This window comes from Grammomys surdaster, unplaced genomic scaffold (genome assembly GCF_004785775.1).
Source record: "Grammomys surdaster isolate TR1022 unplaced genomic scaffold, NIH_TR_1.0 126121, whole genome shotgun sequence".
NCBI classification, from domain to species: Eukaryota; Metazoa; Chordata; class Mammalia; order Rodentia; family Muridae; genus Grammomys; species Grammomys surdaster.
Window position 1 is genome coordinate 819,359 of NW_021620929.1, and position 22,093 is coordinate 841,451.

General features: G+C 42.4%; 1 protein-coding gene across 2 annotated transcripts in view; it reads right to left on the reverse strand.

The window, feature by feature from the left end:
* Positions 1-7,304, reverse strand: part of Cpeb4 (cytoplasmic polyadenylation element binding protein 4) — a 62,322-nt gene extending 55,018 nt beyond the window's left edge. Inside the window, exon 1 of one of the 2 annotated variants that reach the window (XM_028756436.1) lies at positions 4,777-7,304. In XM_028756436.1, coding sequence (XP_028612269.1) covers positions 4,777-5,901 — 1,125 coding nt within the window. In that variant the 5' untranslated portion in view covers positions 5,902-7,304. The remainder of the gene's footprint in view (positions 1-4,776) is intronic. The other variant, XM_028756435.1, reaches the window with a different exon arrangement.
* Positions 7,305-22,093: the final 14,789 nt, after the last annotated feature.

A 22,093-nucleotide genomic window follows, 5' to 3' on the forward strand; every position in this document is an offset into this window, starting at 1 on the left:
GCTCTTGCAGGGGACCTGGACTCAGTTTTCAGCATCTATATGGCACCTCACAACCATCTGTAACTCCAGTTCTTGGGGCCCTCTTCAGGTTTACAGGCACTAGGCCTCATGAGGTGCATAGACATACATACAGGCAAATCACCCAGATCACAAAAAATAAATAAATCTCTGTTTTAAAAATGAGGAAAACATAGAAGGGAAAGGGTTAAAAAATGGTTAGTTTCAGCTCCGTTGGGAAATAATGGACCTAGTTAGAAGCTCTCTACAAAGAGGAAGATGTACCTCATAGGATTTTCCCAGAATGTTTTCCAGGATTTCAATTCTGCCATAGAAAGAACCATCCAGCACATATTTCAAAATTACCAAATTGGTTTCTCTCTAAAAACAAGAGATTTCCTATGCAAAAACAAACAACAAAAACAAAACAAAACTCTCTTGGAATCACATTAAGAAAAAAAAATAAAATGGAATGAGGTTGTATGTTATGATGATTTTTAATAATTCACCAAGACTTGTCGACCTGAAGCACTGCAGTGACATATTGTTTCTAAGCACACAGTGTGAGATATAATTTCAAGAATACTAAGCTAACAACACCAGGCAAGTTATTATAGTGACAAGAATTACTTGTGTAATTTAAAAAAGTGATGTGTCTAAGGTAAGAGCAAATGGAGCCCTAAGTAAAGTACTGAACTCTCTCTTTACCAATCAAGATGGAGGACAATCTTTGTGGCTACTTTCCTGGTTTTTAGCTAATGCAGATGGGAACATAAATGCAGCTTTAGATAACAGTATACAGACTGAGAAATTCTGCTCAACTTTTCTTGTAAGGACAGATGTAGGCATCACTCCAAAAAGGTGCTATATTCAAATAAAATTACTGGCAGGCATCCCAATCTATTATTTGGTTTGGAAATTGAAGCTTCAGGATGTGTTTGGCAGGAGAGATAGGGCTTTCTTTTAAACCTAAGGGTCAAACCATACCCTTAATCACATGAACATGGGCCTTGTCTCTTTATTTTAAAGATAGGACAATACAACAAATGTCATGGGGTTGAAAGATCCTATTATAGGAAGTGACAGAGCCTATCTGAGGGCACCTCACTCATTCCTGATTTATAGTAATTACTCAGAATTAAAAGCAAAAGGATTTGGGGCCAGTGAGATTGGGTAAATGCCCTTGTTGCTAACCTTGATGACCTGAGTTCAATCCCTGGGACCTGCATGGTGGAAGAAGAGAAACAACTTCTGCAAGTTGTCCTCTGACCTCTATGCATGTGCTGTGGCATCAGCATGCATACATAAATACAATAAATAAATGTAATAAATAATTTTAATTATTGCAATACTATATAACTAAATATATGTAATAAATAAATAAATGTAATAATAATTTTAATTATTGTAATACCATATATATATATATATATGTATATATATATAATAAATAAATGTAATTTTAAGTATTGACCTTAACTTTATGAAGTTTAACATTTAGAGTTGATAAACAAATGTGGTCTATTTTTTTTACTTTGAAAACTCTATGAGCCACCTTTGTTGTATAGTGCAGAGCCTCACTATGTTTCTCAGGCTGCCTATAACTTCTACAATCTCCAACCTGCCTCAGCCTCCAGGGTAGCAGAAACAATATCTGGCTTACACTCAGTTTTTGGTCATACATATAGTTAACTTTTTCCTTTCATCTTACTTGCTCTGGGAGAAGTTCTTTTCACCCCCATCTATATTATGATTTTGTAAAAGGCACCATAGTATAACTAATGGTTAAGAGCCAAATCTTGCATGTAAATAATAATTTTTACCTCACAGGATTAGTGCGTAAATTAATATATATAAAGCACTTAAAATATAAACGCATTTTATATATTATTAAATGCATATTAATTTAATGTGTCTAAAAACAGGATTTAAGCCATGCCTTCTCAATTCATACCTTGAAGCTTTAGGCTAAATAAAAAGTCAGAAGCAACTTTTAATCAATTTTTTTTCTCAAAATATACCTCCTTGGTTGATCAGTTAGGGAGCTTCTGGTATGCCTAATTAGGTTTCATAAATGTGGACAAAACAGAAAATTGAAAATGGACACACACAAAGAAAGTGTGTGGGGGGGTTGGGGTCAGGCAAATGGCATGCTGGGTAAAAGCACCATCTGAGTTTCATTCCTGGATCCACTTGGAAACAGGACAAAACTGGCCCCTGTAAATTATCTTCTGACCCCCACATCTACAAATGTACAAACACACACACAAACATAATTTTAATTTTTAAATATTATTAATTTTAAAACCTGCATATAGTTAGAACATAAACATACCTGTAATAATTGAATGTAAAAAGCATTCTGGTTCATTTCAAACTAAATACCTGTTGCCTAATATTAGATATATTTCAGATAATTTCTTTTTAATATACCAATTTCATACTATCCTGATTGTATACGAATATTATAACCTCAAACTAAACCCACTAACAAAAATGATGGAGATGGGAGAAGAAAAAATTTACTTTCTAATCTTTTCATATTTGAAAAATTATACATATATATATTTTTTTTTTTCTTTGAGATGAGGTATCCCTATGTAGCCTGACTAGCCTAAAACTAGTTATGTAGATGAGGCGGGCCTTGAACTCACTCCCAGAGATCCAGCTGCCTCCCAAGTGCTAGGATTAAAGGCATTAACTATCACACCTAGCTTTTCTGTATTTGAACTGGGCTTCCTGACCACCCTTTTTCTATCCTCGGCATAATAGACAAGAAAAGACAAGAGGAAAGTAATTGTTTTTCAGTGCTGGAGATCAAATCCAAAGCCTTCTGCAGGCCAGACAAATGCTCTATTATTACTGAGTGACATCCCCAACCTTCTGAAAGAGCTAGTTTCTAACAACAGGTTTTAGTATCAATATTAGTCTGTTATTTAATAAATCAGTTTAATCACCAATGAAACTGATCAAAAGGATTCCACATGTTCAACACATACTATTAGCCCCATAGGAAAAAAAATAACACACATACATAGATATTTCATTTCCTATACTTCTCATTTTCCCCAAACAAATCTTTACCATAAATCAGGATGCTCACAATGAGGAAATGATCATAACATCACATAAATTTATTGTTAGCATAAGAAGCAGCAAGTAAGAAAGAAAAGTGTACTCAATTCCCACTCTAATCATAATTTAGTTAAAAGGTTTGGCTTTTTAAAATTAGCAATACTTTAATAGTTCATAAGTCACCTTTGCATTACATTGCTGTAATATTTATGTTCTAAAGAATATTAATAACAACTTTTTAAAGCCATTGTCAATGTCCTAAACAGCTATTTATCTGTCACTAAATGACAATTGCACTTGGCTTAAGGAAAAAAAATGCTTTCTAAAAGCAAAATGCCAGCAACTTTTTGATAGGCAAAAATAAAAGTCTTTTTAAGAAAAAATTTAAAACTAAATTTGACCAAATCTTTTAAGATGCCTTACAGCTGTATCCTTAAGGAATGAAGAGATATTTAACTCCTTGGTCTGACACAGGGCTCTATCACTTTCACTTCCCTTAAATAGGAACACTACAACTGTTTTATAAGATACTTTAGTCCCTGCAGAAGTGTATCTAAAAAACCTTTTGCTATAACACATATGCATGACACATTCATGTATACATGGCTTTAAACCCATGTTGACTTCCCTTATCTGTAAGTGGGATAATGATAGAACTTACCTTTCGCAGTTGATATGAGAACAGGCTCAATGGACCTTACTACTTTCTATAAATTTTCTAAGGACATAGAAACAATCGCTCTACAGTACATAAATTGAGTGTGGCAAGTGATGTTGAGCTAAGGTATGAAATCCCTTTACCTTGTTTCTACAAGACAAACTGGCTGCTCACTAGTTCAAAAACAAACAACGTGATCCCTACCAGAAGAAGGATATACTAGTAGCAACAAAGACATGATCTTTGCCTGGACCTATTTTTAGGAATGGTTTAATTATCTACACCCCTAGTGTTAACTCTGGAAAATAAACAAGTAGGTGAAAGGCATCACATACCAAAAAACAAAATAAACAATAAACCCCTAAAAACAATACAGGCATTCTGAAATCAACATCTTCATGGTATTCAAAAAGAAACGAGTATACCCAGCACTGCAAAATAAATAGATAAATAAATTTTAAGCATGACAAAGAAACCATCTGTACCATTTCTCCCTAACTAGTAGTCCTTACTGACACAAGGTCAGAGTTTGCAGAGAGGTCTAAGAAGAACTGCTGAATTGATCAGTTCAGACTGCTCAGACTGCAAGGCCCACATCTAAATATAACCAGGAGGAAATCTGGAACTCTGAGCTGCTTTCACTGACTCCCTACCTTACAATGTCAAAAAAGGTCATTTTTAGTTCCTTCAGATAGGCAGACAACATTCATTAGTTTCCATAATAAAATATATTTCTGCTACACATTATTGTTTTACCATTCTTCCTCGAGCAAGTGGAAAATTCTTGTTAAGCAAGAAAGGTATTATAATTAATTAGGACATCACTAACTATCCGGTATCTAATTATAAATGGAAAAATTAAGGCCCAAGAAACAGTTAACTATTTTCTTCCGATTACACTTGTTTGCTAAAATATAGACTGGTAACTGATTCATCTCCTAAGAGCTCGAATGTGAGTACAAACAAGTCTGATTCTTTCGTTCCACAGATACTCCACCACACTACTTCCTAATTCATCTTCATCTATTAATGGAACAACATCTTACCGGAAAAGGAAAAATGTTGTCAGCCCTGTTCAAGCTATCTTCCATCCAGGATTTTGGAGCAAAGGCCGAGCTAGGGCGAGCATACTTCTGGAGCTGAATATGATTGCTTGCGAAATTTTTCTTCAAAGGTGAGATGGAGTTCAGAGGTGTTATTCCACCGTTCAGCCCTCTGCGGTGATCTCGGCCTTGAGAAGCTCCCCAGCCACCATAGCCGCCACCTCCTGGGCTCCAGGAAGAAGAGGGGGTTGGAGAGGGACTCTGGTAGCTGCTCCATGGAGAAGGGGGTTTGTTAAGATTATTCGCCAAATGAGGCAGCTGGTTAAAAGCAGCATTTCTATGTGTGAAAGGTGGGGGGTGGGGACTGGCAGGAGACCTCCTCTGCTGCTGATGCTGGCTGTGATGGTGCTGGAAATGGGGGTGATGAGGATGGTGCTGGGAGAGAGGCCCGATCTGAGGGGAGAAGCTACCACCAAAGCCAGGGCTGACATGATGGGGAAAATTTTGAAACAAGAGAGCACCATTATTAGCTGAAGCGCCAGGGACCCCTCCCTGATGAAAGAAACTTGCATCTTCATTGATTATTGTGGAGGAAGAAGGTGCTATCGCTGCTGACCAGTTACTGAAACCAGTAAGGGATGATGCACTGGATGTCAAGGGTTGGGTGGAAGTCCCGAGACCCGTGGCTTCTTGGTAATCAAACCCTGTCAACACTGGTGATTCAATGCGTAGTTTTTCTTTTCCATTGCTGTTTTCTGAAGAATTGTCTCCCGGATTTTCTTCAGCTTTTGCCTTTTCAGTTTCAGGCAGTATTCCAGCTTCCTGACCTGGACTTGGGGAGAGTTGTTGCTTTTCTAAAGGGTCTTGTTGTTCCGGCTGTTGACTTTTTGCTTTTTCTGACCCCAAGATCTCATCCTGAATGTTATGGGTAGCTGGAGCAGGAAAGAGCCAAGCTGACCCAGCACTGCTGCCATTGGCAGCTGTGTTATTATTTATAAAAGCAGCAGGGTTGGGGGTGGCATTTTGGTGATGGTGTGGAGGCTGCAGATGTGGATGGAATCGGACCGGAAAAGCAGATTTATTCCCAGTATTGCTTTGCACTAGCACTCCAAACCCGTAATCCCCCATTTATTATTTTTAGGATCAGAATCTCACAATAAAAAAAGACAACCTAATGTCTCACGACGTCTTTCCTCCCCTGTATCTCAAATTTGTTTGCTTGAAGTATCTTATTTATAGCTAACTCAAAGATCACAGCTTATCACCCTACGTATCTCTGATTTGGAATTCTGGTCTCTCTGAATGGAAAAAAAACTAAAAAAAAAAAAAACCTCTTAAAATATTGATATGAATCCAATTGGGTTTATTTCTAGGAGGGAATAAAAAGGAAAAAGGTAAAAATCAAGTCTTTGGTTAGTAAAATAGGCGCTTTCTTTTTCCAAAGGAAAATGTACATGAATGACAAAAACACAGCTTCTCAAGCATCTATGGATATAGAAGAATAAGCATTGTGCGGAGTAAAAATATATATATATAAAATTTAACAATCACATATGGTCTTCCTCAGCAGTTTAGATTCACATAAAAATTAGAATAGGATTAAGGGGAGAATACGTTCTTTTCTTGGCAGCTTGGTTAAAAAAATCAGGAATAATTTAAGAACATTATATATTATATATTTATATATAGATAGATTATATTAGGTTATCTGGGGCAGGAGGTGAATTTCTGGTTGCCAAAGAGGAAATCAGCCTTGACTAAAGGAAAGATGATTGCAGGGAGATTTCTGCTGTTCCTGGTCCTGTTTTCTGTTCTTTTGTAGGGTGCAGTGTGGGCCTCTGGGGCTGTTCCTGGGGCTCCGGGTGCAGATCTTGCTGCGTTTGCTGTTCTTGGGCTCCCTTCGGCCTCCTTTCCCCCATGAAAGGGGTTGGAAACACCCGTTTCTCCCTCTGGGGGGTGTCGCGATCAGGAGGGATTAGCGAGACTGGACAAGGGCGAGCTGGCGGCCCGGGGGTGCGGGGAGCAAGGGGGCGACCTGGAAGGTCCTGCGGTTTCTGCCTCTTCCCCTCTCTGCGGCTCCGGGATTTTTCTCCCTCATGGGACCCAGGGGCGGTTTGTTCAGTTCTCTCAGTTCGATTCTCCGCCGGGGGGGAGGGGGAAGGGGGATGGACAAAAAGGAAAACCCCGCTACCGTAGTTACTCTAAAGGAGAAAAGCCTCCCCCCTGGGCTCGCGCTCTCTTTTTCCCTAGACTGATTGGAAACTATAATTTAGAAGGCTTTTGTTTCTCCTCACGGTTGCTGGGCCGCCGCCGCGCCGCTTTTCCCCGGTCCCGCAGTCCCAGCTGTCGTCGTTGCGGACTCCGCCTGGCTCTTCTTTTTCTTCCTTCTTCCTCCTCGTCTTCCTCTGCTGTCGTCGCTGCCTCCACCGCCTCTGCCGCCGCCGCCACTGCCTCCGGTGCCCAGGTCCCGCAGCCGCGGCTGAGTCCTTCTCCTCAGGACCGAGCCGAGTGAAATGACAACCAGCTGGAAAGACCCAGAGACACTTCCGGTTCGATGTGGGAGGGGTGGGGTGCTGCGGAGGCCACGCCTAGCAGCCTGAAGACCAATCCGACACTACAATTCCGATTAGGCCACGCCTCCAAGCCGCAGAGCCCCTCCCAGGAAGGTCTCCGGCCAACTCAGAGCCGCCTCTTCCGCCTGCGCCTCGCCCAGCGGGGCCGGCGTCGGGTCCGCGCACCCAGTGCAAGCGGTGCATCGCCATCTTTTTTGTGGGCAAAGATTCCTTCGCGATTTATGTTCCCAAAGCAGGCTTCTTAGGAAGCCTGTGGAGAGATGTTCGGAAGAGAATGGGCATCTTGTACACTGAAACACTGAGCTAAAGTGTTGGGGGTCGAAGTAGCAACCCATGAAACCGAGAATAACTGAGAGGCCTGCCCTGAGTAAAGGTGGGTGCCCCGGGCATCACGTGCTCTGGCCGGAGCTCCGCCCCCGAGGGATAGAAGGGGAGGCGGGTTTTCCCGGTATCTCTGCTGTCCCTAGAACTGCATAGTCCTTTTCCAGAACGCACATCTCCGGAGGGCTTCCCTTCGGTCTCCATTCCTCCACCGGCACTGCCTACTCTCCCATCCTCCCTTTGAGATGCAGATGCTATAGACGTCCATGGCTGAGCCACCAACTATATAATTTCTACTCCACCTACCAAGCAGAACGGAAGGATGCTTCTAAAAACGAAAATCCAGTCACGATCCTGTTCTGCTTATACCTTTATAAAAAAAAATGGCAGTCCATTACCTGGAGAATAAAGGCCAAACTCCGTAATTGAAGCCTTATTAACCTGTGGGCAGTACTCTCTGTGCTTTTTTCCACGCCATCGTCTCCCCTTGGCAAACTCTTATTTCTTTTGAGGAGTTAAGTCTCCAAACTACCTACTCTGCCTTCTGAATACTCTTTTTACAGGCATACATGACCCTGGATACGGCTCATGCTTGTATATGGCATTATATTACATTGGTGGCTTATGTCTCTAAACTAGTGCTTGATCTAAAGCAGTAGTTCTCAACTTGTGATCGTGATGCTTTCAGGGGTCCAACGACCCTTTGACAGGGGTTGCCAAAGGCTCTCAGAAAATACATATGTTTACATTACGATTCATAACGGTAGCAAAATTACAGTTAAGTAGCAACTAAAATAATTTTATGATGGGGAGGGTCACCACAACACGAGAAATTGTGTGAAAGGATCGCAGCATTAGGAAGGTGGAGAGCCACTGCTCTAAAGACTTGACTTTGAGGATGCGAAGCACCAGGGAATGAATCTTGAATGGAGACATACATGGAGAAAGCAGCAATAATGAAATCTTTTCTGAAAGGTCCGATTTTCAAGTCTGAATTAATCATTTAGTTCCTTATACCTTTTGGTTTGGAGCTCACATGTTGTTTGTTTGCTGTCTACTCAAGGACTCCCATGTTTTTGCCTTTGTATAGGCCTACCATCGTGTCCTCTGCTGGGGCCTCAGCATAAGCTTTAGATGTGCGTTGAATAAATGTTTCCTTTCATTTGGAAATTGAAACTGAAGAAAAATAAAACGTGGTTAGAGCCGGAAGTAATTCTAACAAAATAAGAAAAAAAAAATTGACCCAGTGTGGTGACATACACCTTTAATCCTTGAGTTCCAAGCCATCCTGGTCTATACATCGAGCAAGTTCCAGGCTTGCAAGGGCTATATAATGAGTCTCAAAGACTCATCATCCCCGCCATTTGACCCTTCCTTCTATGTATAGTGTCTCAATTCTCCAGCATTTCTATATGGCTTGCCTATGTGAATCTTATTCGGAGATGTTATTCTCCTTCCCTGTGTATGTATCTTAATGACCTCTGCAGTTCTGTGAGTTCTTTGAGCAAAGGTATTGCTGGGTCTTACTCTGTCATTTTCCTTTTCTGCCACACCCCTTACATACCTTGAGACTGAACTGGCTCAGCCAGGTACTATTTCTTCCAGAATGATTTCCCTAACTTCCTCTTGCTAGAGTCTTATAGCGTCCTCTTTTTAAATTACTACCAGGTGTCAGTAGGTTAGTTTCTTAAGGGCAAAGACCATGTGTGATTTGTCTTTATGTCACCCGTGACCAGTAGAGGATCTGGCTCAGAACAGGCTCCTTATGTGTTTACTTAATGAGTAGATGGATATTCTGCGTCCAGTAGATGGTTATGGGTCTGTTGGAGCTATAAGTTCTTCTCAGCATCTAAAATGGCAACTGTGGCTTAGAGGAAACTGGTCTGCCCTGAGGACCAAGCAGCCCTGAATTTGAACCCAGCTCTGCTTGCTTCCTCTTTGTGCAGCCTGCGGCATCACCATTCCATCATCCTCTCTTCCCCATAGATCCATGTGGACAGTACCCTCCAGGCCCTTTCCTAGGTTAGTGAATTACTTGAGGTCTGTGTAAGTGCAGTGCCCATATGCAGGGCTCAAGATGCATGTTCCTTATTAACACGTAGAGTCCAGAGAGTTACTTCAGCGGCGTCTTCTACCTAGATGAAGTTGCGTGGGCCAGTGTTCAGGAACTTCTCTTGGTTTGTAGGAGAAGACATACCAAAGTCATTCAGTGCTTCCACCCTAGCTCAGTCTGCTTGTTTACGGTCTGGTCTGGACTGAGACTAGGCTGATCACTGGGATACCTGAGTCTTCGAGGGTCAGGTTTATGGTTAGGCTCTGGGAGGAAGGGAGAAGGAAGGGAGAAACCGTTCTCTTAAGTCTACTCAGAAACTTAGGATATTCAACCCAAGACTACTCTTCTTGAAAACACTGTGGCCTCAGCAATTGTCCCCTGGTAACCATGACAACAGTTCAGCAACTCTAGGATCTTTAAAGGGGTCTACTGTTGCAGATAAGAGCTGAATGGAGCACTCAGCTGGCAGTAGGAGTCCTGTCCATGAAGTATGCTCAACAGGAAGCTGGCAGGTTACAGGGTAACATCCTTTGCCCAACCATTAAGGTGCTACCAGGTTCAAAAATAAATTTTACACAGCTTTCTTCCTGTCTAGTCTACACACACATCCTTAGAGAAGCTATAGACTAGGGAATGCCTATACCCTGCTAGCTGCTGCCCAGACCCCTCTAGATCTTGAAGCCAACCATACCCTAAACTTGGAGCCTTCTAGGAAGTAATGCTAATGTCTCCTTCACCAGCCTCTTTCTTTTAAAGCTTGGCAGATGATGTAAATCTCATACCATAATCACACAGGGTGAACCCTGGCCCCCCCGCAAAGTTCTAAGGTCCTCCTCACTCCTGCCTTTGAAGCATACATTGCCAGCCATTTTCAAGTAGCCCACACCCAAGCTACCTAGAAGCCTATCTAATGACTTTAGCAATCATACCCTCCACCCAAGGCTGCATATATTATGTACTGATCAGTTCCATAAGGTACCATAGACTAACTAGTATGTGAATGAGACTCACAAGAGGTATACAGAAGAAGCTACCAGATACTACCATAAATGATATAAGCTCATATTTATGCATGCAGAAATATTTAAAGTAATTGATCCTTTTAGAGTCAGCAACCCAGAAGCTTGTTAATTGAATTGAAGGACTTAGTGTCCTTAGTATTGGTTTTAGTAAGAAGGTAAGTCTCGACAGGTATAAAGTCTGACTGCACAGGAAATTAATACTCAATAGCTACATAGCTAGCAACATTAATAAGCTTCTTAATAAAATGCCACGATATACTTTTAATGAGTATAAAAATCTTAAGAGTTGAAAGCAACTCCTGTGAAGGCAAAGAAAGGATGGGCTAACTCTGAACCATCTCATTTCCAGGAGTGCCTGCATCTTGCTACCACAAGGTGAGCTAGACAGAGATGGAGCCAATCCCCAGAACATATCTTTTCTCAAATTCCACTTCTGCTCTTCACTGAGACCCAGTATTGGAAAGTGGTGCACATTTACTTAGAACACACCATTTTTAATGACTAATTGCTCGGTTGTTTTTTTCTTCTGTTGCTTGGTGTTCTGCAGTGTGTGCAAGCCTCTGAGTTTTCCTCCCACCTTCCCACAGAGTGCTAGCACAGGGTGCTAATTAACAAGCTCTTTGGGTGGGAACAGCCAGCCCCTCCAATGCATCCTTACCAAACAACTGGTTTGAAAAGGCGAGGCCCGGCATGTAGACATGCTTCCCACGAAGTGCCTTATCCTGCAAAGACATAGGTGAGCAAGAACAGGGTTGCCCCTTGCATTCTGTGCCAGGCATCACACAGAGTAACTTGGACTCTCTCAGGACTCTGGCACCCTATGTGGGCTTTGAGTAGATTCACTTAGTCTTGCATCAGAACCATGATCGTGCTGCCAAGTACCTGCCATCTCACCCCCCCCCCCCCAGCTAGGCTGTAGAATTTAACCTGCACCACCAGGAAAAACAGTAGATTTTCAGAGCATGCTGGGAACTATAGGGTCTAGAGAACAGAGAATTTTGAGTCAGGGATCACAATTCATCCTAATATATCCATAAACTCACAAATACTGGTCTAACTCATCAAATGATTTGGTTGTGTCTGGAATTTATATTGCAAAGAGAATGTCAATTCTGAATTTTGTTTTCTTTTTTAAAAAAAGTGCCATCTATCTACAGGAGAGGGTGACTAAAAATAATTCTTTTGTGTCCAAATTTCTTGCTCTCTTGTTCTGTGAACATATGTAACTAGCAAACATTAGCCCATGGGAACTCATAAAATGCAGATTCCCAGGCTAGGCCCCAAAATACAGGAGATCATGCTTTTTTGCTGTTTGTTGAGTCAGGGTCTCTCTGTGTCACCCCAGCTGTCCTGGAACTCTGGATGTAGACCAAGCTGGCCTCAGACTCACAGAGATCTGCCTAGCTCTGCCTCCTGGATGATGGGATTAAAGGCTGGCTTGATCTTCAGTTTTTTCTCACAGCATCTTCTTGTAACGTTACAAGGCAGAACAGGCTTCCTCATGATAATGCAAGAGCACAGAGAAGCCAAATTGAGACTAAGTAAAAGAAAAATATCAAGTAAGACAAATGGTGATTTCAGAATGAAAACCACCAAGGTTTGGTCGGAGTTGAGTACACATGATAGCCACTGAAACATTTCAATCATACAGTAATATAGTTAGACTTCCTCATAAAGATTCTGTAAACGAAGCCAGGCATTAAGTCTGAAGCTTGTTTTGGTAAAAGAATGAACAAATGAGAGAAAGAAACAAACACGCAAGGCAAGACGCGATCAGACTTGAACCAAAGGAGGAGAGAAGAAAATAAAGGGTAAGGAAAGAAAAATTTAAAAACCCCCAAACCTCAAGGGTGGGTCAGGAGAAGGTTGGGATGACATCTAAGGTTGGCTTAGGTGGCTAAAGGATGAGCCATACCACTAAGTGAGCTAGAGAAAACGGGAGGAGGGCTGGGAGTGACGGAGGGTGCTGCTGCTGCTGGGCTGCATGGGCCCATTGCTCCGCAAAACCCCACAGGCCAGTTCTCAACGTGTTTTCACCAAGTTAGCAACATCAGCATCACCTGGAAACCCCGAGGGCCACAGGGCCAGGGTGAGAGCACCTAGCAAAGATACCTGTGCAAAACCAACTGCATCATTCCACATAAGGCCTTTTGTCAGGCCTGTTTCCTCAACTATGAAATGGATGGCTGCAAGACTGCGAGCAAGTCACTAAAGCTCGCTACTTCTGAGAGCCCAACCCTCAAATACCCATCATCTTGCTTTAACAGCAGAGTCCGGTTTTTAACAGAGTACTGGGGAACACAAACACGGTCATGCTTTCCAACTCCTTCGGAAAGTAGGTGTGGCTGTGAGGTCTGTTGTGGCTGATGGGAGAATGGAAGTGATGCCTACGACTTCTGAAAATCCTCCTCAAAGAGAATACTTACATCGCTCTTCACCTCTTTCTCTGCCTTCCAGTCTGGAATGCAGAGCACACATCTTGGCTGTAAGGGGGAAGGTAGACTTTGAGGAGAGAAGAGCCATGGAAGGGGAAGCCTGGGTCTCATGAGTCCTGAAACCACTCATTACATCAAGTCTCTGTTAGTCCCCAAAACTACTCTATGTACAAAGCGGCGTTATTATTGCATGTCAAAGGCCCTGGCTTTGACATCTTATATTTGAAGCAAAGAGTAATAGGTGGGAGAGGGTTTTAAAGAGGTCCTATGCTGAACTGCTACGGATCTTTTTTCTGTAATGGGAAGTACTGGAAAAGAACAGTGAAGTTTCTCATCGTGTGATTCAATGTCCTGCCTTTCTCTGTGCACCACAGTCACCTCACTTACCCTGTAGGAAGTCTTTCATTGTTTGAAAGCCGATGCCTAACTCTTACAATGTGGTGAAAGGGACCATCACTTGGTACTTGCCACCTAACCTCTCTTGCCCTCTCCTGGGGCACTGCCTAGCACCCTGCAAGACTTGTCTCAGTACCTCTCTTGCCGCTGTCCTGGGACACTGTCTGGCAAGACTTGTCTCCAGGAACTGAACTCTGAGCTATGAGTGCCATTTGCTACAAGCAACAAAACACACAGGCAACAGAGCTCAATGACATTTGAAGAGATTTCTGTCACACCTAAAGAAGGCTACATGTGTTTGCTGATGCTAGCCAGCTAGTGATGTCAAGGTTCTTGGCTTTCTTTGAGGTCATAAAATGTCAATCGCAGTCCCCAGGCCTAGTTGTCATATAATTCCTTTCAGAAATAAGAAATGGGGCTGCAAAGAGCCTAATTTATCCCCATGCCTGAGGATCTTTTCCAGAGGCCCACCACACCCTTAACAACCCACTGTTAGGACTTTTGGTGGGAGCTGAGTCATATGCCTGGGTACTTTCCCTTAACCTAGAGGATCCAGTGTCAAGCTGAAACAGTGAGCTACTCTAGACAGGAAGAGAGGAGGTCCTGAGAGAGCTGGTGTGTCCATGCCAGCCATCACCACTGTACAGCTTTGCGTTTGTGCCCATTTGCCAAGAGCACCTACTTTGTTGGTCCAGGGTCCTTTCCTAAATGCCTTCTCTGGCCACCAGCAGAAGTAGCCTCTCTTCCAAGGTGGGCATACAGGTTCAGCATGTAGTCTCCATTGTGTAATCACTGACTCCCACTGACTAGTCATCCTTCAAGCTCAGGGTCTTCCCTCCTTTTGTACCAACCTGTGGTAGGCCTTTAGTGAACATTTTTGAAATTAAGGGTTTTTTTTCTGTTCTACACAAAACACAAGTAAGTCCAAAGTAATACACATTAGGTTGAAAAAAAAAACCCAAATTTAAACACTTTACAAACAGCATTCCTTGTTTTATTTTTCAGTGGGCTTTTGCAGGGAAGGGAGATACAGCAGTGTCCTACTGGCATATGTGAGGGTCCTATCGACATAGAACTTCTGCTATGCCATGAATCTCACGGCAAGTCAGTCATTATAAGTCCCAGAGAGTTCTTTTATAAATAGTAAGCCATTTCAACCTTGTGTAAAACACTTTATACATAATAATAGCTTCACTTGGCTGAATCATCTTAGGTACAGTGCTGCAGTTGCATTAAGCTGCTCTGTATTGATACACCCTCCGAGTTAAACTGCTTCTTAATGAAGTGGCTTGCTCAGAAGCCATCAGCCAACACGTGTCTACACACATGCTTGCTTATACATAATGTCGTCAGCACCTCAGAACAAGCGCAGAGACAGAAATCGTCTAATATTAATGAGCGATATCACAGGTAAGTGGATGCTCCAGTCCAATAAGGGGATGCTCCAGTCTCTAATGTAGTTGAGGTGAGTCTCAGTAATGGGCTTCTTGAAATCACCCAGCCCCCGCCGGAGCGCCTTCACATCCAGCAGCCTGTGTAAAGTCTAATAAGTGCATAAATATTTTAGCAAGGAAAATAGGTAGCATTATGGCCACACTCTGCGCTGCTGACAGCTTGGTAGTTAGAAACCACCACATCCCGAGGTGTAGTAATTCACCATTTGCTCAGAGTTGAAAGGAGGCAGAGGAGAGAGCTCAGGGCCCCTAGCTCATTTTTTATTTAAAGGCCATTTTTAATCTGTTCAGCTATTTAAGCTCCAAAAAAGAAAAAGGAAAAAGGAAGGAATGTGCTTCAAGTGCAGAAATTTAGGGAGTGTGTGGGGTCTTACTTGACAACATCCGAGATACAGCTTAAATCCTAAGCAGCATTACATAACCCTGTAAGTGCATGGTGAGAATTTAAAATTTAGTTCCTGGTGTGTGTGTGTGTGTGTGTGTGTGTGTGTGTGTGTGTGTGTGTGTGAATGCATGTGTATGTGTGTTTCTTTTAAATCCATACATGGCTGTTTTGAGGTAGTTTATTTTGAGTTCTCCTTTAAGATACACAGATTCATAATTTGTATTCATTGCTCTACTGCCTGTTATTCAACATTATTTTCAAATGGGCATAATTTTTAGAACTTAAGTAAATAGGCTAAAAGAAAACTTGTGTAACTGATACATATTTTAAAAGATCTCTATGACATGGCATATATTATGCCATCATTAACTGTTTTCTAATACATGCTGAAATAAATGCACATTTGAGTCCAACAGATGTTGTAATCAAGCAAGAGACTGTCACTCAGGAAACACTAGGTCACTGGGTAAGAAAACAGATGTTTTAATTAGGTAATGGTTCAAGTCCCCTCTCTGTCACCAGCTGAGTGACTTCTGTGGCTTTTTGTCTCTCTGACTCTCAGTTTTTGTGCCTGGAAAACAATGACAGAGATGTCCAGGCAGTTTTCTAGAGGGTTATAAGAAGTGAGACATGCCAAGCTCTTAGGGTAGCTGGTAGGCTCTAGCAGTGTACCAACTATGGTTATTGTTAACTTTCTGATTCGGGACATATGTGTCATTCGAGGGTGCCAAACACCAATGAATATGCCTCGAGACAAACAAAGTCTACCAGGTGTCTACATCTGACAGGCTCTTTCATAGGTCCTGGAGACATGCTGATAATTTTTGAAGTGACAGCTGTACGTTAGAGATAATGACAACAGTATATGTGTAATGCATTGAGAGCCATGTGCCTAGGCTAAGACAGCAGGTCAGAGGAGAGCATGGACCAAGTCATCATCAGAGAGGAAAACGTGCAGATTCATACGTCACGCCTCGATGTGATGGCTCCTGGGGACACATCGAATTCTAAGTACATGATTGCGACTGGGGAGCAAAGGACGCATGAGGTTTGAACACGTGCTCAGTCATGGAGCCCTGCTATCATTTACTTACAGACACACGATATTAAAGGACTGAGGGATATCATTTTCAGAACTAGACAGTAGTGAAGCAGCATAGAAATAAAGTTCTTAATTTCCTTCTACAGATATCTCCGGGATGGTACACACAAGCTGGCTACCTTTCTTATCTGTGAGTCCAGTCAGTACTGGTCAAAAATATTTGGAAAAGCTGTATCTTTACTGAATACGAAGATATTTTCGTTCAGTATTCCCTAAACTATATTTTGTCAGACTTTTTACACAAAATGTATTGTGCTAGTACTTTAGAGGTAAGGAAACATGTCATAGATGATTGTGTAGGTTATATGCAAATATCATGATATTTTACATGACGAGCTTGGACACCCATGGATTTTAATATTTGGAGGGTTCTTGGAAATAGTATTTTGCATATTGGGGTAACTACCTGTGAGAGACAGGCTTCCATTAACTTATTTTCCCAAGTGTTGAGATGTCAGCACTGCATTGCCTGCTGGTGGGTTCCCTCTATCCCCTTGCTCGCTACCCTGTCTGGTATTTGAGCTGCTGGCTCTTATTAGACTGGAGGCTTTGTGAAAGGAAGAACTGTACCTGACTGGTTTGCTACCATACCCTCCGTCCCATACTGAATAAGTGACTGTCTATCTGAGGGAGGGATTTGGGGATTAAACTCTCCTGTTACACATATAACACATGTAACTAACTTTTTCTTCTGAGAAACTGGACTAATATCTTTAAAAGTGTTTTGGTCATTTCTGTTTCTCTGGTTTAAAAGTAAGCACAGGGCAGAATAGGCTGGATGCTTGGAGATGCAAATGTAAGCAGCTGCCCTGCCACCCAGGCGCCCTGCCACCCGGGCTGCCCTGCCCCCCCCCTGGGCGCCCCAGCAGCAGCTCCCCTTGATGTCTGTTCTATTTACTCCCAGCCCCTTTCCTCATCCCTTCTCTCCAGAGATGACACCCTCACTAGGACATTAGGACAATGAGCTCTTCGTATCCCACCTACTTAGACAGGTCTCTCTCTCATTCTCTGTTAATGATAAACCAAATTAAAATCGTGTAGATTTCAGGACAATCTGGTGAACTAAGAATGTTATAAATACTTTCCGGAGGGATGGATGTGGCTCCGTTTTTATCTGTATGTGGGAGATCCTGCCTTGCCTTACTTTCCGATTTTTCATCATTTTTTATTGAACTCATGAGCACCATCGAGAGTCAACTATTGGCTATTTAATTTTTATATTCTTCTTGTGTTGTCTGTGAAGACAACTGTATGTGCTTGGGTCATTCCTTTCAACGCACTCTTTTCAGTGATCCATGAACATGTTTAAGGTGACACCCAACTGTGATGCACCATTAAAGCACAGATTATCCAGATCTCTCTATTTAGAGTTGAGCACAAGTGGAAGCCAGATGAGCCCATGAACAAGGGTGCCATGGGGACAGGGAAGCCTAGGCGCCTCGCTCAGTCTCATCTCCAAGGAAAGCTTCCAGGAATGGATATTTGAGTGCTGTCTAGAAAGATGAGCCGGGTTTGGCAGATGCTGAAAGGATTCAGGTGTCCAGTGGGGCCCTGAGAGGATGGAGAGCACCTAACCCACATTTATTCACTGCAGACCACAGCTCAGCTCGGGAACCACAGCTCAGGGACCACAGTGGACCTGGACAGACGGATGGAGAGCTGATGAATAAAATGTGAAGAGACCTTTAGGTGGCAACCTACATAACAGAACTCTTCTGTTACAGCCTTGGTAACTATGCCTAAGGTGTTGATAAAAGTAGTTTCAAATACCCTGTACAATGGGACAGAATCTATTAAAGTTGACAGTGTGACTATCCCATGAATGACTCAGAAATTCTACCGCTTAGTTTCAAGCAGGGAAAATAAACAAATACAACAAAACAGTTCCTGTAAAAGAGTACTGTTGGCAGCACAGTTTGGGAAAACTAGATTAGGATGTTTCAAATCTGTTTGTATAGGGAATGACTAAGGAGACTGATGTCTGTTCCATAGAAAAGTATGGAAATACCATATCGCTGCAGAAACCTCCAAGGCCCACTGCTGGAGGCATGAACCACGACACATGATGTGCATGCTGCCCTTGTGGAGGTCACCCGAGTGAAGGCTGTCCTTGTGGAGGCTGTCCCCGTATAGGAATGCTGCATGTCTGTAGTTATAGAGGCACATGCTCAGTTAGTTCACAGACACAGGTGTAGGAGACACAGACAACGAAGCCAGTTCATCAGTAGAGGTCTTTTGTAACTGAAAACTGGTAAGTCCCAAAGGCTTAAGACATTGGAAGAGGCCATTAAGAGAGACATAACTCTTTAAAAATATTTTTTTGCAAGGAGAGTGTATTCCATGAATCACTTGTGTAACTAAAGATAGTGAAAATAATGAAAATGCCCTAATTTCCATGGTAGCTCAGTACCATCTCTTTGGAAACAAATTGAACAACATGAAACATGACATTCAGAAAACATTTTTAATCCATGGCCCAGTGATTTTCCTTTTAGGAATCTATCCAAACAAGATAGCCTTATTTATTTATAGTGATTTTTACAGGAAGATGTTCAGTGTGGTTATTATTTACAATGACAAAGGGAACAGATTCATCTGAGTTGTCTAATAATGGAAAGTTTAAACAATAAGTTTATATGGTGGAATGCTGAGTAACTATTAAACCCTTGCTATAGAAGAATTTTTACTGACTTGTGTATTGATTCACAAAATAACACTAAAACAACATAAAAATATGAGGATAGTGTGGTCTCAGAGATGAGATGAACACAGCAGTACATATACAGGGTTGGGTTGATAGATTCCAGAAGAGCCATTTGACCAGGCCCTATATTTATTTAGACTTTGACATAGCTTCTTATGTGCAGCTGTACAACGCAGAGGGATATTCTGAATTCTATCGTACATATTGCCAGACATAATCATGCGGTTTTTCATGAGACTCTTATTATGGTACATACACACCAAACCCTCTTAGCTTCAGAGATAGAGGAAGTCCAGGCTTCCCTCCTGCTGAGTTCTGTCACTGCACAGTGGGCAGGAAGCAGCTCCTCTGAAGGTGAGTGTTCATGCTGACTAGTTCCTGGGAATGGAATTACAGACTAACCTGTGTGTTTGTTTGTTTGTTTGTTTTTGAGACAGTGTCTCTCTACATAGTGCTGGCTGTCCTGAAACTCTCTCTGACCAGGCTGGCCTTGGACTCAGATCTGCCTGCTTCTCCCTCCTCAGTGCTGGGATCAAAGGTGTGCACCACCATGCCCAGCCATGTCTTTTTTCAGACTTTAAGAAGATAAGTTTCCGCTCTTCTTAGTCTTCTCCAGCGAACATGCATTCCACAATTTAAAAAGAGCTTCTTCAGTGAAAAGTTTTAAAATTCCCAGAAAACCAGAAGAGGAGATGGCCTCTTCTAAAACACAAAAGCAAGGCCTAGCTCTAGAATGTGCCACATCAAGATGTCCCTAGGGTAGAGACCTTAGCAGTCTGGTTCCAGGGCTGGACAGAAAGATCATGACTAGACCCAGCTCCAGTGTGTCACAGAAAGGCCACCGTGACCCACCACTCTTCATTGCTAGATTAGGCCAAAGCAGTTCTCTGTCTTGGTGAGGGAGCCACACGGACTCCAGTTCTGAGGTAAACATTGTGTGTAGAGGGCCTGTGAAGGTAATCTAGACTCCTTACAGACTGCATAACCCTAAGGTCCGGTTTGGTCTTCAAATCAGACTGTGAGAGGAGACATACATGAAAGAAATGCTATGTGAGCAGATAAGAACAGGGAACTTACTTGCAGAGCAGATGGTCTTCGAGATGACTAGGCACAGCGTGGGAAGAGTCAGTCGATTAGTGTAGAATTGCTTATTAATGTAATTGAGCCATAGTCATTCATTTTTAAAAATATCTTTAAGGTCATTTTTTTTTATTGTTGTTGTAGTTACAGGGTTTCTCCATGTAGCCCCAACTGTCCTAGAACTTGCTCTGTAGACCAAACTGGCCTCAAAATTAGATCTGCCTGCCTCTGCCTCCTGAGTGCTGGAATTAAAGGCTCAAACCATCATACCTAGTTCAAGATTTGTATTATTTTAATTCTCTCTCATTCTCTCTCTCTCTCTCTCTCTCTCTCTCTCTCTCTCTCTCTCTCTCTCTCTCTCTGAATGTGTGTGTATGTATGTGTATGTGTGTGTGTGTAGGTGTGTACATGTGAGTGTCAGTGCCCACAAAGGCAGAGTGTCATATACCCCTTAGCTGGGGTTTCATATGAGAATGGCCACCAGATGTGGGTTCTGGGAATGCAACTAGTGTCCTCTGCAAGTGTAATATGTGCTCCTAAATCAGCTCTCCAGTCCCTTCCCCAAACCCCTTTTAAATGTTTGGTGTGAGGAATAGCATGCATGATAAATATGTGCCCTACCATTGAGCTACATTCCCTTGGGCCTTCTTCTTGTCAGTATCTGGAGGCAAGAGATGGGAAGAAGAGGGAGAGAGAGAAAGAGGGGAGGTAGGGGAGGAAGGGAGATCCTTTCTCACTGCCCCACACTTCCCATCATCAAAGCAGATGTAACTGGTTCTAGATGCAGAAGTAACAGGAGGCTGTAGCTTTGGAGAGAATGCATGTGCACTGAAAGGTCAGGGTGCAAACCACGAGTCCAGTACTGAGCTGCTGGGACCTGGAAGCCAGTGCTCTCAATAATAGCCACTGCAGCTTCCAGCTGCTGCTACTTAGCAAAAGCAAGGCATTCCATATACAGTGCAATTCTTCATGTTAACCAAATTAAAATAATAATATGTTCTTTCCTTTCATGTACTATACTGATAAATCCTGATTTATGAATGAAATGTGATGATTAGTTAGTTAAAAATAATTAGTACCAGACTACGCTTCAGAGTTAATGAATGCACACAAATCTGGTTTTCTACACGTCCTCAACACACCCGTCATTTGAAGGGTGCGTTATTAATCAGTTGTGTTCAAGAGAAACACATGGAGTAGCTATCAGCTTGGTTTGCTTTCCTTTTCTGTTTGTTGTACAAAGTAATATTTTTACAAGGTAAAATTTTGGTGCCTTGTGGGGCAGGTGTACTTCAGAGAGATGCACCCAGCAGTAGCTACTCTCTGTGGCTGAGCTGGGATGCACAGGTTGTCAGGGTGAAGTTCCCACCCTCAGAGCTCCTAGGCTGTTGCAGAGCCCTTTCTGGGATCTGAAAGCTAATTACAGAAATGCCACGATTGTGGAGAGCCTGGGAATAGCATCTAAAAAACTAAGGAGCCATTTATCAAATATGATTATGTTCTCAGAGCTAGAAAAAAACCCCTAGATTTTAGATAATATTTGGATGTTTTGACCATTGAGAGAATCTGAAGGCCACAGGGCACCAACACATCAAGATTGCTGCCAAGATCCTTTGACCCACAGACCAACTGGCCACCCCTCAACTAGGAGGCTACAGGCAACACAGTTACAATTACTGAGTCTGTTACCTTCTAAAGATAGCTTCGACTACATTGCATATTACCAAAATTACCTCTCAAGGGATCCTCTTTCATAAATGGGTGTGCACAGCACAGTAAGGCTTGTTTGATTCCC